This window comes from Papio anubis, chromosome 16, assembly GCF_008728515.1.
Source record: "Papio anubis isolate 15944 chromosome 16, Panubis1.0, whole genome shotgun sequence".
NCBI classification, from domain to species: Eukaryota; Metazoa; Chordata; class Mammalia; order Primates; family Cercopithecidae; genus Papio; species Papio anubis.
Genome location: NC_044991.1, coordinates 59,547,842 through 59,562,187, shown reverse-complemented (window position 1 = coordinate 59,562,187; position 14,346 = coordinate 59,547,842). Strand labels below are relative to the sequence as shown.

The 14,346-nt window shown below is 47.2% G+C and overlaps 1 protein-coding gene across 12 annotated transcripts in view; it reads right to left on the bottom strand.

Moving 5' to 3' along the window:
- Positions 1 to 5,788: 5,788 nt before the first annotated feature.
- ASXL1 (ASXL transcriptional regulator 1) overlaps positions 5,789 to 14,346 on the bottom strand; it is a 76,336-nt gene continuing 67,778 nt past the window's right edge. For all 12 annotated transcript variants that reach the window (XM_009216345.4, XM_009216344.4, XM_021921150.2 and 9 more), the window contains 5 exons: positions 13,582 to 13,745; positions 13,387 to 13,483; positions 12,087 to 12,192; positions 11,152 to 11,785; positions 5,789 to 10,633 (listed from right to left, as the gene is read on the bottom strand). In XM_009216345.4, the coding sequence (XP_009214609.2) occupies positions 7,727 to 10,633; positions 11,152 to 11,785; positions 12,087 to 12,192; positions 13,387 to 13,483; positions 13,582 to 13,745 (3,908 nt within the window). In that variant the 3' untranslated portion in view covers positions 5,789 to 7,726. The remainder of the gene's footprint in view (positions 10,634 to 11,151; positions 11,786 to 12,086; positions 12,193 to 13,386; positions 13,484 to 13,581; positions 13,746 to 14,346) is intronic.

Sequence of the window (14,346 nt, the reverse complement as noted above, 5' to 3'; positions counted from 1 at the left end):
GAGAAGGGCAGCATCAGAGAAGTGGGCATTGGTCTTAGTGGTGGACCATCAGGTAGACAAGTGATAGTGTGTGTAACCCATCTGAAACTCATTTTACCGTCGCCACTCTTACAGAGGACAGTTTATTCCCAAGGACAGTGCTGACAGGGAGGGGGACAGGCAGGGAGTTAGGAGGGTTTTCGAGGATTTCAAACAGGTGGAACCCATCCATCCCTATTCCCAAGGGCCACTTACAACTCCAAGGGTGGTTATAGGATTAACTACCAGTTCATTTTCAAAATGCTGCTTTGAACTCAGAGGGTTGATACTTTTAATTTGTAATTTTTTGTAAAACTTTTTACAAAATAGTAAAGTATTTCACCAGAATACCAGTTTCAATCCGTCCATGGTCTGATTTTTATATAATTTAGTGGTGCTTTAGAAACTTTGTTTTTGTTGTTTCTGAGCTAAACAGCTCAATCCTTTTTCGCCTGTATCTACCTAAGACCAATGTGAACCTTTGTATTTTTGCTCCTAATTTTGGACTCAGTGAAAGTGTACTGTTTACATGTACAGATGCCCCCAGTCCCTGTGTGTTCTGCAAGACTTGCTCTTGAGGAGGAAGATGCACCTCACTAAGCTCATCTGCTTAGCAAAGCCACAAACAAAAACCTCTCACTTTTTACCTACGTTTCCACCTAAAAATACAACAAAAAACCTACACCATATAGAACTCAGATTGGCTGAAAAACTTTCCACCTGGTAGATGGCCCATATGCCTCTATTATGTGGTCCATTTAGGAGCAGGAGTCAGAAGAGAGACCTCCTATTGGCTGCTGGTGGGTAACTGCATGGACAGAGGAAAAGGGAGGGCAGGACTTTGCTGCAGAGCTATGGGATGAATGTAGTTCTTCCCTGGGCAGCCTGGGAGTGGGAAGGTCAGAATGACTCACGTGGCCTTCAGGATCAAGCCAACCAGGATTTAGGGACAACCTAAGAGGTCTTTAGTCCTCTGGCGTGATTTAGACATGTTTTGGAAGAGCACGAGTTCCGTATCTGAGATGAGATGTTAAGACTTTCAGTGCAGACAGTACAAGCCATTTCTTCAGGGTTCCTCTGGGGGCAGCTCCTTCATGAGGTCCCACCTCCGGGGAGGGGCACAGGACTCCAGATAGTAAGCACTTAAGGCAAACAGTGGATGGCACCAACTTTTAAAGGTGACTCTTTGTTAATCAATGGCTTCACCTCTAAATTATATTTTTACAGATAATGCACCTATGCAACTTAACGTGGCTCTTCTAAGCAGGTGAGGACTTCCTCCTCAATGCTCTCTATAAAAATCATTTGTGTTCTATACAGTGAGTTTTACCAGTAAATGTGGCTTAATATTTTAATTCTTAGAATGTGTCTTCTGTACGTGATGCGACTAAATTCTGTTTTGTTTGTGGAATGACTAGCACAGGCCGACTCCCTCTCTCCCTCACTTAACAAAAGACCAATGAGCTGTTAATCGAGCTGTTATCTCCATGGTATTACTTGCTAAATGCACTGATTTCATAAGTATGTGGAATCCTTTTCCTTTTGAATCTGTATATCATATATAAGACTGAATCTACTTAATAAACACTGAACAACAAACTGAATGCTCTGCTTCCACTGTGTCCTATCAACAGCAGCACCACCTGCCACTTCTCACCCTTCCTCATCTAGTCTGGCACTGAAACATCTTTCTACTAGTGGAATCTACTAGCCAACAGTATGGCACACAGAAGGTCCTCAGTACATTTTCCAGAACAAATAAACCTGTAATTCCAGCATCTCATCTGTTAGAAAGGGAAGGAAATGAAACTTTCCCAGGCGCCCTTCAGTTGCTGAGCACATGCAGAGCTCTCATGCACCCTTTTAAATCTCAGTTCCCTTACCCGCCACACACAGACACACAGGCACACGGAGTACACGCCCTGCTGAAATTCAGTGACCAGCAACAAACTTGCTTTTCCACAACCTCTCACCCTAGCACGTGGGCAATTGACTGAAACCAAATTCCAATAATAATCCCTAAGTGCTAATTTGGAAAACTGAGCAAACACGACCTCTGGTTCTGAACCTTCGGTACTTAACATTCCATTCTATGCAAAACCCTGGATCCCACCTTGAAGGAAACAAAAGGGCTACTTTTTCCAAAGATACTTATTTGTGCTGATTTTTTTTCATCCTATATATGTGGTTTAGGTTAAGCTTTAAGGAAAAGTTGTAGGAATATGGCTGGGAACAAACGTGATCATGGATTTAAAAACTTTAGGCATGTTAAAAGCATACATTTTACTGCTAAAATTCTGTGTGTGTGTGTGTGTGTGTGTGTGTTTATGTGTATACATTTATGGCACTTTTTTTTTTTTTTGAGACGGAGTCTCGCTCTGTCACCCAGGCTGGAGTGCAGTGGCCGGATCTCAGCTCACTGCAAGCTCCGCCTCCCGGGTTCACGCCATTCTCCGGCCTCAGCCTCCCGAGCAGCTGGGACTACAGGCGCCTGCCACCTCGCCCGGCTAAGTTTTTGTATTTTTAGTAGAGACGGGGTTTCACTGTGTTAGCCAGGATGGTCTCGATCTCCTGACCTCGTGATCCGCCCGTCTCGGCCTCCCAAAGTGCTGGGATTACAGGCTTGAGCCACCGTGCCCAGCCTATGGGACTTATTAAAACCTTTTTATTTATTTTTTTAGACAGTATCACTCTGTTGCCCAGGCTGGAGTACAGTGGTGTGATCTCAGCTCACTGCCTCCAACCCTCCAGGTTTAAGCAATTCTCTGCCTCAGCCTCCAAAGTAGCTGGGATTACAGGCGCAGGCCACTATGCCCGGCTAATTTTTTGTATTTTTAGTGGAGACGGGGTTTCACCATCTTGGCCAGGCTGGTCTTGAACTCCTGACCTCGCGATCCACCTGCCTTGGCCTCCCAAAGTGCTGGGATTACAGGCGTGAGCCACCGCGTCCGGCTAACCTTGATTTTTAAATAATGACATAATCCTTTTTCTCATAGAAATTCCGTACAGTAGCCAAATATATAAAATGGAAAAGGGCATGACCTTGGGGCTGAGACTCACTGAAGACAGGAGGAGGTCCGCGCACAGAAGATGGCCCTTGATGCCTCCGTTTTCCCATGGATGTGGGGAATCAAGGCGCAGCAAATCCTCAGTTAATACCACGGAAATTCCTTGTCCTGCCTAAAATGATCACCACTGAGACTGCTCAAACTATTAAGACTATTAGAAACCCACAACCTGGGACAACAGCTCCAGAACACAGACCCCGTTGGCCTGCTGGCCAGCCCCGCAAACACTTACCTCCTTCCACAGGAAATGCTGCTGTTCCACCGGAGCACTGGGATTCCCGCTCGCTGATTCCAGTCTGGCTTCTTTAAACAGGGCTCCACACCACTGTTGCTAACAGTGGATAAAAGACTTCATCAAATGGGAATGTCCCCTCAGAAGAGTGAACTAAAATGTACTCAACGACAAAACAGGCAAATCTCCCTTTATGAAAAACAACTTAAAATGCACTAGGGAAGCGTAGTAGTAACATTTCTTTGCAAGAAGAATCCTTGCAAAATCCTATCTTCCCTTAATTGATCTTTTGTATAAACACAGATTTTATTAGGTTTATTCTCAGCCGGTAGTTTTTAAACACAGGGCCCCAGCTGCCTAAGGAGCTGGTAAATCCTGACACAGTACGCAAAACTTTGTGAGGCCAGGTGTGCTGGCGGCAAGATTGCTTGAGGCCAGGAGTTCAAAACTAGTCTGGGCAACAGTCTCTACAAAAAATTTTATTAGCTGGGCGTGGTGGTGTGTGCCTGTAGTCTGAGCTACTTGGGAGGATGAGGTGGAAGGATCACTTGAGCTCAGGAGTTCGAGGCTACAGTGAGCTGTGATCATGCCACTGCACTCCAGCCTGAATAGAGTGAGAGTCTGCAAAAAAAACCCAAAAAGCTTTGTATGTGCATTCCATGGGGGAAGAGTTCCCAAAAAAACGATTAAGACCCACCCACATCAGGTAACACAGCACTGACAACTGTTGTTCTTATAAGGCGTTCGTCTACGGCTTGTGGTAGAGATGTTCATTCTAGGCTTTCAAATTTACCAGAGACAATAGGAAGCGTGGGGATGTTGTCCAATTTTGGAGCAATCTCCAAAGTTCCACACCCTGCCCCTTCCATGGCTTCAAACACCACCCACACATAAGGGCAACACAGCCTGGGTCCCCTCCTCTCCGGGAGACAGGGCAGGCAGATGCTTTGGCCATCAAGACCCCTGATGGATGCAGGTAGCTCTATTTAGCAGGCACACATACCCACACCCCCCTCTCTCTAACACAGTCTTACAGCAGGCTGGATAGCAAATAAATGACACCTTGCCAGGCCAATACCATTTTTCCTATATTCTGAAACATTATTTTCCCTGTCCTTTGGACCATGAGCAAAATAAGCCTTCCTGACCAAATATTCAATCTAAACTCAGGACTACACCAACCTTTGGTCAGGTCTGTGGCCTGAGACCAAAAGCCAGGGTCCAAAGGGACTTCATACCCTGCATCACCCCTCAGCGCAGCGGGCACAAGGCCTACATCCTGACAGCTCCTTTCTGGAGCAAGAGTGAAGTAGGTGGCAGTAGCTGTCTAGACTTCTACTGTAGTTCACCTATTATTGTCTTGGCCTGCTGTGAACTAACAGTCATCATGTCCTAGGAGGCAGGCACTAACAACCTCGTGAAGTAGGAACTATTACACCATTCACAGATGATAGTTGGCAGCCTGGTTAAATAACATGACCCAAGACCACAGAGCTGGCGTGTCGCAGAGGCTGTACTCTAAGAACTCACTACATCATTCTGCCTCCCTGGGGAGAGGCAATAGGCACAGGAAGGTCCCGATCTGGGACCCTAATGCATTCTGAGCTCCTGCAGACGTAAGTGGGCAAATGGGTCCTGTGACACAAGGACACATCACCACCACCAGGCAGTTGCTCAGTCACTACAGGGCCTCCGAATCATCAGTTCTCAAAACTGCATGTCGATCAAACAGCAGCACTACAAAATGGCAGCTTGAACTGCCCAAAGGATATCCCACCACGAAGTGTTTCCTCCAATTCACAGGAAAAAATAAATGAATAGATGTTTAAACTCCCATCATTTGGTCTTTTGGCTTATTTATATACTAATAAAATTATTTCTGATAAGCACAAAGTCAATGTATTTACATACTCTAAGAGACGTCTGAGGACTTCTCAGTCAAGAAGTCAATCCCTGAAGCAGGCCATCTACTCAGGCTCACTCAACCAGCATCAGACACCCCACCCTGAGCCAGCACCTTCCTCTCACTGCCACCAGAGGCTACAGAAAGAGGTGCTTGGGGTTAAAGTTTTCCAAGGTCAGAGCTAGTCACCCACCTACAGAAGACCACTGACCATTAGGAAGCCACTTGGCAACCTCAAGCTCGGTGAAGCTGTTTGGACGAGCTGCTCAGAGGGATGTCACAATTTATGACTCCCACTCACCAGGGGAAACATTCTCATTGCTCTCGGTAGATTGATGACTGCAGTCTATGTGGTGAAGTCCGCCAAGTCATGAACAGCTAAAGACCAGTGAAGCTGCCAAGTCATTCCTTTTGGACTAACCTCCCAAAAGAAGAGCTCCAAGTATAAGAACAGTAGCTCCAGAGCCAAGGTGAGGACAGCTGGCGTCTACTCCTTCCCTTCCAGCTCAGCACTTCAGCTGACCTTCCCACACCAGCGAGGCAGCCACAGATGACTGAGACCACAACTGCAGGTTGTACAGTTTATTGTTCCAATACCACAACAGACATACAGAAGCAGTGCTTTCTCTGGGCAGCCCCCATGGACCAGATCAGTGTCAAACTGTAACCTTGAGTGTCCCCAAAGGTTCCAGCAGAGGGAAGAGGACTGGACGTGGTTGGGCCCCTGTTCCCGGTTTTTGGTAAACAGACACTTAAGTTGGCAACTTTGACTTGGCCAATACTGCATTCTAAATCACATCATTCCCAACTTGTCACTCATGCTTCAGATGACGAAAATGCCACATCAGATTAAATGAGAAAAAAACCTTTCAGACTTGTTGAAGTCATACAAATTTTATACTTGACCTAAATTAAGCAAGGACCCTCAATTCTGTAGTAAGTCGAAATACAAGATATAAGGCAGGAAACAAGGCAAAGGGAAAACACACACAGGGGCATCTACTTGCTGGAAACATGTTGGGAGAGAGGCAGGAGCAGGCATGGCTTTGTTTCTTCCCAAACCTGCCGGATGTCAAAAGTACGTCAAAAGGAGCCTCACAGTCCTAGGAGAGCCTGGTCCCAGGTATTGCTGTGACAGGTGGTGACCCTGGAGCCAGATCTGGAAGGCCTTCCTGGGGGCTGCCCAGGGAACTCACCCATGAATCCAGAAGCACTTAACACTGGTGGTGGTGATTTGTCACATATGGCAGCGAGCAGCCATTAAGGCTGTAGGAGGAGAGATGTGAAAAGCAAGATGAGTTTGCTTGGCGGCGTGTGGGCAGGCTGACTGTGGCTCTGCAGGCTGCAGCAGGTTCACCCGGTGACCCAACAGGGCATCGGGCAACCTGGCAGGTCACAAGTCAATCATATCACCCTCACGTCGAGCAGCACAGCACTCAGTGGCTCTGACAACAGGTGTAGAGAAGTAGATTACACCACTTTAATGCAATGATGCTGAAGATGTAAAATTAGGAAGAGACGTTCATGTTCTCTGTACAATACATCCATTTACAGAATCAGCCAGTACTGTGTACAACATATAAATACATGATAAAACATTAGAGGTGCATAGAGCATACTTACAGAAGCCAAAAAGTTCACTTTATACATCCAAGAATAAAGAGTTAAAAATATAAAAATATGAAACACACACTGCTTTGAAATGTAAAATGACTTTCACATACACAGGTGCGTGGAGATGCCCACTCCCATAGGGTCCAAAGTGACAGGGAAGATGTCAAGCAGAGGAATTCACCTGCAAACGTCTGGACAGCTGACTCACAAGGTCTACAGATGGCATTTTCATAGGAAAGACAACCCTATTCCCCAACCCCATTGTCCAAGCAGAGCTATTCAAGGTTCCAAATGATCCTGTGGGCTAGTGGATCACACGGAGACAGAAAAGTTCCAAATTTGCTCCGTCAACTGGCAAATGACTCAACTGTGACCCTAAGGTCAGCACATGCACCAGCCCCCTGGTGGGCAATGCTGGGAGTTACTTTAACCCAATGCTGCCTTCTTTCCTGGCCATCAACTCCCCAAAGTAGAAGAAAAGATGGCAGGGAGGGGGCAGTGGAAGACTGGCATTTCTACTTAGTTCAGGTAAGTTAATTCCCTTGATGGAGAATGCAACCTTCTTGCTTCAGTTTCAAGTCCCTCTGGGAGTCAGGCAGTCCCCCCACCACCCACAACCCCACTCCATGCCACATCAGGCTCTGTCTGCAGGAGAGTTCAGGCTGGCTGGCCTTGGGCAGCCCAATGGGTTATACCCAGGAAACCCCTCCAGCAAGACCAGAAGGGTCAACAAGAGACAAAGGCCTTTAGCACTATAAATTCTGGGGGAAGGCAAGAGTGCTTCTGCCTAAAAAGAGTATTGTATCAATGATATTCTGTATACAGATTTAAGATCAATCATTATCAAAATACACACACTAAATATACAACGTTTCCCATGGCCATAATTTATTATCTCACCACAAGGCACAATACACAGAGCTTTGAGGGTCCAATACAGTCATCATGACAGAATGCACCGCAGCCTTGGCACATGATCATGGCTTTCAGGCTGCACGCACACTGGAGTGAGATGCTTTCCACTGTGCTGCTGTCAGTGAACATTTGCAAGGAAAGTGATGCACTGTGGCTCGCACCAAACTTTGCTTTGTGGCTCAGCTGCACCACACTTCCAGCAAGGCCTTTGGGAAAGGTGGGAGAGCTGGAGGAATAATTAAAGCTGGTGGAACTCAGCTGGAGTTTAGAAAGCTTCCCATAAAATGCCTGCTTGATGCTGAGTTGGGAGGGGAGAGAAGGTGGCTCCAGAGGCTCACTGAGCCCCTTCCCTGGTTCTTGGGGTAATTTCCAGAAGGGCAAGTCCATGACAAAGGGCATCCCTTGCAAGTGACCCACCAGTTCCAGGGGACTATGCCCAGTAGCTTTCCTGTTCTCGGCATTTGCCTTAAGAGAACCCCCCACAAAAGTCTTCTCATTCTTGACGCTGCCAACAGAGGCATGTGGCTTTGGAGCCCAGTCTTCCCTTGGAGTCTGTACCCCACCAGACATGGAGTTTGTGCTTGGTCCCAACTTCCCACTGGGAAAAACTGGAGGGATCTCAGCAGGCAGAGGCATCGGGTCTGCAGGCCTGGGGCGCTGAAGGGTTGCAGCCACATTCCCAGAGCCAAAAAGCTTCTTCCCTTGGCCTGTAACATTGCTCTGATCACCCAAGGCCCGACCTGTCTGCTCTGGACCAAAGGAGATCACATTTGGAGATGAGAAACGAGGTGTTCTCGAGGTAGTAAGATCTCCTGGGCTCTTGCCTGGAGCAGCATTTGAATTACTGTCCTGTGACACGGCACAGACTTCCTTTTGATCTTCACAACTAAAGGAAGAGAACTGCTCTTTGGAATCCATTTCTTCCAGTTTCCTAGAGGAAGTAATTGGATTTGTCACTGGATGGAGGGAGTCAAAACTTGGGACTGTCTTGGAATTCTTTTGGGGTGCTCCAGGAGCCTGGGTGACCTCAATCCTGGCAAGACCAGGGCCTGTTTCATAGCTATCTGGTAGAAGAGGCTCCTTCAAAGCCCTTAAAGAAATGGGGCTGCTTCCACCAACCATGCCACTGTTTTCTTCAAGACCATGTAAAGATCCCAGGCACAGGGAGCCATGGCTCTGCTCGTTTGTAAGCGGTACTTGTGGGGCTTCTGGCGTGCTGTCATCGTGGGCCGGTGGAAGGACCTTCTCTAGGGGCAAGTTACCCTGCAGCAACTGCATCACAAGTGGGTTAGTGGCCTCCACTGAGGACCCAGGCCTGGACAGACACATGGCTCTTGGCTGGTACTCAGTATTGGCCAGCAGTAGGGAATCTGGGATCTTTTGGCGGACCGCACATACTCGAGACACCCAGCTCTGAGGAGCAACCATCCCATCTGTCCTTGTAACCAGACGCAGGTCACCATTCACCTTGGACAGTGAGGCAGATTGGTTCCAACTGGGTTTCTCATCCTTGTTCACCGAAGATCCCTTTGTCACTGCAGCTTCACTACTGTCAGCCTCACTGCTGTCCTCTGTGAGGTGACCTTCAAAGTCAGAGGCTGTATCTGTGGACTCACTATGAGGACTCAGTGCTTCAGAGTCTCCGTTGATTTTCAGCTTTTCAGCGTCTATCTGTTGACAGTAACTACCAGTGCTGTCATTGCCTCCTCGAGATGGCACAGTCCAGAGTGAAGTAAGGCTATCAGTAGGATCTAGACCCTCGTCGGCTGTCAAATCCCCAGGCAATGCAGGAAGGGTGGGAGGAGCTTTCTCCCACTCCTCTCCAACCTGGGGCTCAACAGATGGTACATGTCCTCTGGATTCTGGTTCAGGCTGTTTCACTACGTCATCATTCGATGGGATGGGCATCCAATGCACAGAACTGTTAGAAACGAGAGCCTTGGTTTTCAAGTTTTCTTGTCTAGTATCACTTTCCCTCATAGGAAGGCATGAGTCACCAAGACCTAATTTGTCATCAAACGGTCTGTTCTGCAGGCAATCAGTTGATGAGGATTCAGGTGTAGAACTGGGGGTCACATTTACAGGATCCTTCATAGTGGGATGACTGTCAAGAGTCTGGCCAGTTCCTTTCTCTAATGTATCATCTCCCACTAGAGACGGAATAGGACCATTGTCTGTGGGAGTGGTGGGTCCTCGCTCCTCATCATCACTTTCCCAGGAAGTGGTGCCAGACTCACATTCAGTTTTAACATCCGGATGCAACTGAGGCTGCTCCACTAATCTCTCAGCTACTGAGGTTTGGGAGGACAGTGGGGGCAAGGCCTGGCATGGCTGGTCCCCAGTGGGAGCAATGGGGAGTTGGGAGGCATCTCCCAGCCCATCTCTGAGTCCAACTGAAGCTCTCTGTAGTAGGCAGTTTTCCTCCTTTCTCAGAGAAGCCAGGTCCTCTCTCCTCGCTCTGGACATGGCAGTTCCGGCCTGGGTATGCTCCCCATTTAGAGGATAAGGCGGCAGTAGTTGTGTTCGCTGTAGATCTGACGTACACTTTCCAGGGGTGCTCGGGCCTCCCCTGGGCTCAAGGTGGCCACAGGCCTCACCACCATCACCACTGCTGCCGCCTCTGCCACCTCCCTCATCGGTGGCCCTGCTGCCACCTCCACCCGGGCCACCCCCCCCTCCGATGGCAGTGGTGGCCGCCTCTCTATGGCAGTCATGACCTCTCGCCCCTCGGACCTGCAGAGCACGGGCTTTAATGTCTGCGAGGGTCCTGGCGCCAGTCCAGCCCCGGCAGGAGGACTCCGTGGTGGGGATGATCCGGGGGCATATCTGGTAAGTGGGCTGACCTTTAACCACCCAGGGTGGTTTGATACGTGAAAGTTGAATCTGCAAAAAAAGAATTAGAAAACAGTTTTAACTGACTGGGTGATCTGACCTAGGGACTGTAAAGCAAAACTAGGATTCTAGTAGCTTAAGGGTCATGGCATACAGAATCAAATAATTTCCTTAAAACAATGAAATCATCATAGTAAAATGGCTGCCATAACACCACACCATTCAGAGAAGATTCTGCTCAAGGGCTGTTATATGCCACACTTCTAAATTTAATTTCTGGTGGGACTGTGTGAGTCACTACAGCAAAGAACCTAACACTATCTTAAAAAGATTTTAAAACTCCAAAGGATTTTGACCTCTGGAGATAACTTCAACAGAGTGAACAAAAAAGTGAGGAAGAAAAGAACCTATCTCACTAAACTTTAAGGCTGTCTCAAGAAAGCCTCTCATAAAAGGCTCTACATTCCCACATAATTAACTTCAAGGCCCCAGAGTTAAGGGCTCTATAATCTCATGACCCTCAAAGAAAACCTGGCTCCAGGGCAGCCAGGAATCAAACAGTCTCCTACCCGGATGGGCGGGACTTTGGGCTCCTCTTTAGTGGGCTGTGGCTTTTCGGTGTGAACACTTTCAATTGTGTTACGAAAGGACTGACGATCTTCAAGCCGGGGCTTCTTTTCGGGAAAGGATGCAGAGGCCGCCTGCTCAAAGGATTTCCTCTTCTGATCCTTGGGCTCCTGATCCACAGTCTCCCGAGGCAGACTAGGAATTCTGTCTGGAGATGCAGAGGCACGTGCCAAGTTGTCTGGCTCAGTCTGGATCCGAGAAGCCACAGACTCAACTGGGAATTCGGGACCCTCTGGGTCGGGTGCTGCAGAGGATGTGCCTGGCAGATGGGGACTGCTCAGCCCTGCTGGGTCAGTCTTAGCCTCCCCATCCTTGTAGAGGGGAACATCTGAGGCCACAGATTTTGCATCCTTAGCAACCCCTGCTTGTTCTGGCTCCTGTTTTTTGTACAGATTCCTCCTGGCTCTGGTTCGGAGATCTGGCCGAGAACGTTTCTTAAAATGCCCATCTCGCTGTCGGGTGGCTGGACCACGCTGTGAACGCACTGATTCTCCTGGGACACACAAGCCACTTTTGATTTCGGCCTCCTCCTGGCCCACGTTCTGCTGCAATGACTCTTCTTTGGTCAAACCCAGCCTGCCAATCAAAATCACACCATCAGTTTCAGGCCAGAGTGGACATGTCTCTTTTATTTCTATGAATAATATGGACCCAGAAACATAGATATCTCAGAACAAAATAAATCTGCATGGTGCATAACTCTAACCACAGAAAAACTTCTGTTAGCTTCACTATGAATGGCATTATGATAAATGACCCAAGTGTCACTGCAATCTCCACACTGTTGTCCAACATGTAAGTAATACACTACTTTGAGACCATCTACCTCTATCCCCTCAAAACCCCAGACCAGGACTCATAGCTCCAACTGCCTTACTTCTGTCCATAGTAGTCTTCAAAGAACTTTTCTTTCCATTGTTCCACCTTCTTTTCCTTCTCCATTTCCTGTCGTATCCTGACTTGCATTTCATGAGTAAATTCGCCTAGGGAGAAATAAACCTCTTCTAGTAAGTGCATTCGGGATATTAATGTCTGTCTTATGGACAGCTGAATCTCCCAGTTTTAAAACATGTCTCTTCTAGAGGCTCTCTCACATCACGCTCTTACAGGGACAGAGCTAACACGTCTACTATAAGGGAAATTCACTCTTCCCTAAAGTCAGACCAAGCAACTCCTTGATCGAAAAACCAAAACAACAACAAAAAAGAACCATTCTTATTTCCCGTGTAGACAAAAAGTTAACATAGTAGGCCTGATTGTTTATTCTTAGAAAGGCCTACTTAAAAGAACAGCTGTTGGCTGATATCTGGGAACTTACGATTTCAGGAGGGTTCCCAATCACCCTAACTGATGAGTTGTTCACTGTGCCTAAATTGTTTATGCAAACAATATGGCTTATGCTGAACACCTGCCTTCCTTCTGGGAATCTGGAATCTCGGTATGTGCCAAGCAGTGGCTTCCTACATGATCTGGCCTTGATAAAAACCCTGGGCACCAAGTCTTTAACAGGTTTCCCTAGTAGACATTTCATACATGTTGTCATAACTTGTTGCTGTGGGAATTAAATGTGTCCTGTGTGACACCACTGAGAGAGGACCTTGGAAGCCAACACATGGTTTCCCCTGGACCTCACCCCATGTGCCTCTCCATTTGCTGATTTTACTTTGTATTCTTCTGCTGTAATAAACCACAGCCCTATACATGTAACTATATGCTGAGTCCTGCTAGCGAATCATCAAACCTAGGGGTGTTCTTAAGAACCCTCTCAACACTTTCCCTACAAAATTAAATTAATAGAAGCTAACAATCACTCCAAGTGACAATGCCTAAAGACAGAGCATGATGGAGCTTGTCAACTCCACAGTGTACTTTCCTCCACCCTTCCAGACGATGCCATGATTACTGGAATAGGTGTTTATAGTTTTAATGATAAAAAGGAGATGAAGAATGAGTATATACATACAATATAGTGAAAGTCTAAACCTAAACACTCTGTTATTTCTTCAGAGCTATGTGGCACATTAATACCCACCACATTTATTGGTAATGAGGAAAGCCTGTCTTATACTAAATAACCCTTTGAGAAGAAAGAGCTTGGATTTTAAGTACCAGGAGACATGCAACACCACACAGGTCAGGTGCATCGCAAGCCGTCTGAGATGATCAAGTCTACGTACCATCAGCCAGGCGCTCCCGCCAGCTCTGAGCCGCATGGGTAAAAAACTCGTTATTCAGTGCACTGCTGCTGAGACGCAACAGGCCATCTGTCCCCACCTAGAAGGATCAAGGGGGAAAAAAATCCTAATAAATAAACTTAAAAGAGAACAGAAGCCCATCCAGAAAGAGGCAAAGGGGAGGCTCCCCATGTGCACCTGTCTGTCTACTTCAGGCAGGAGGAAGAGGAGCTGCTGCTGGAAGTGTGATGGTAAGGCATGGAAGGTCCGAGAGTTGATCAGGGCACGGAGGTTGGTGTTGACAAGAATGGACCCAGGTGTCTCAAAATCTATTTCTTCCCCTCTGTTACGCTTCATTTGACCTATGATTTTTGAAGCAAGAAGCAGCAAGGTATAGATTTCAGCTTTTTAAAAGAAAAAAGCAAATGCCAACTGATGGGAAAACTTTGGTGACAGCACCCAAACTACCCAGAAGTTATCTGCACACAATCTGCTCAATCCATCCTAACCTGCATATTACAATTGTTCTTTCCAGGTTACTGTCATTGCCATCAAACCTAGGAGAACACTTGGGGTTGCATCCCCTCAGACAAAACTCTGTACCATGCTGTGTCACAGCCTGAAAAGGACACTTCCCACAGAAAACCAGGCAAGGGGCAGGTTCTGAGCTTCCCTCCAAAGCTGGAGAACAGGTTCCACAAAGCTCAACTGGAGAAATCATGGAAATTGTCTAAAAGTAAATCTAGTTAGTCTACTATAGAAAAATCTGCAGAAGCCTTCTATGAATGGGCTGGAGAGATGATCTCCATGCAGAAATGTACTAAGCACTGTTCAAAGCCAAATGAGATGCTAATACCTCTCACAGAAGCCTCAGCAAATGTTACTTTTATGTGAAAAACTCACTAGGACTAGAGACCTGTGAGACCTTAGATTGAGCACTGCTGATGAGCTAGAAAAGCAGCA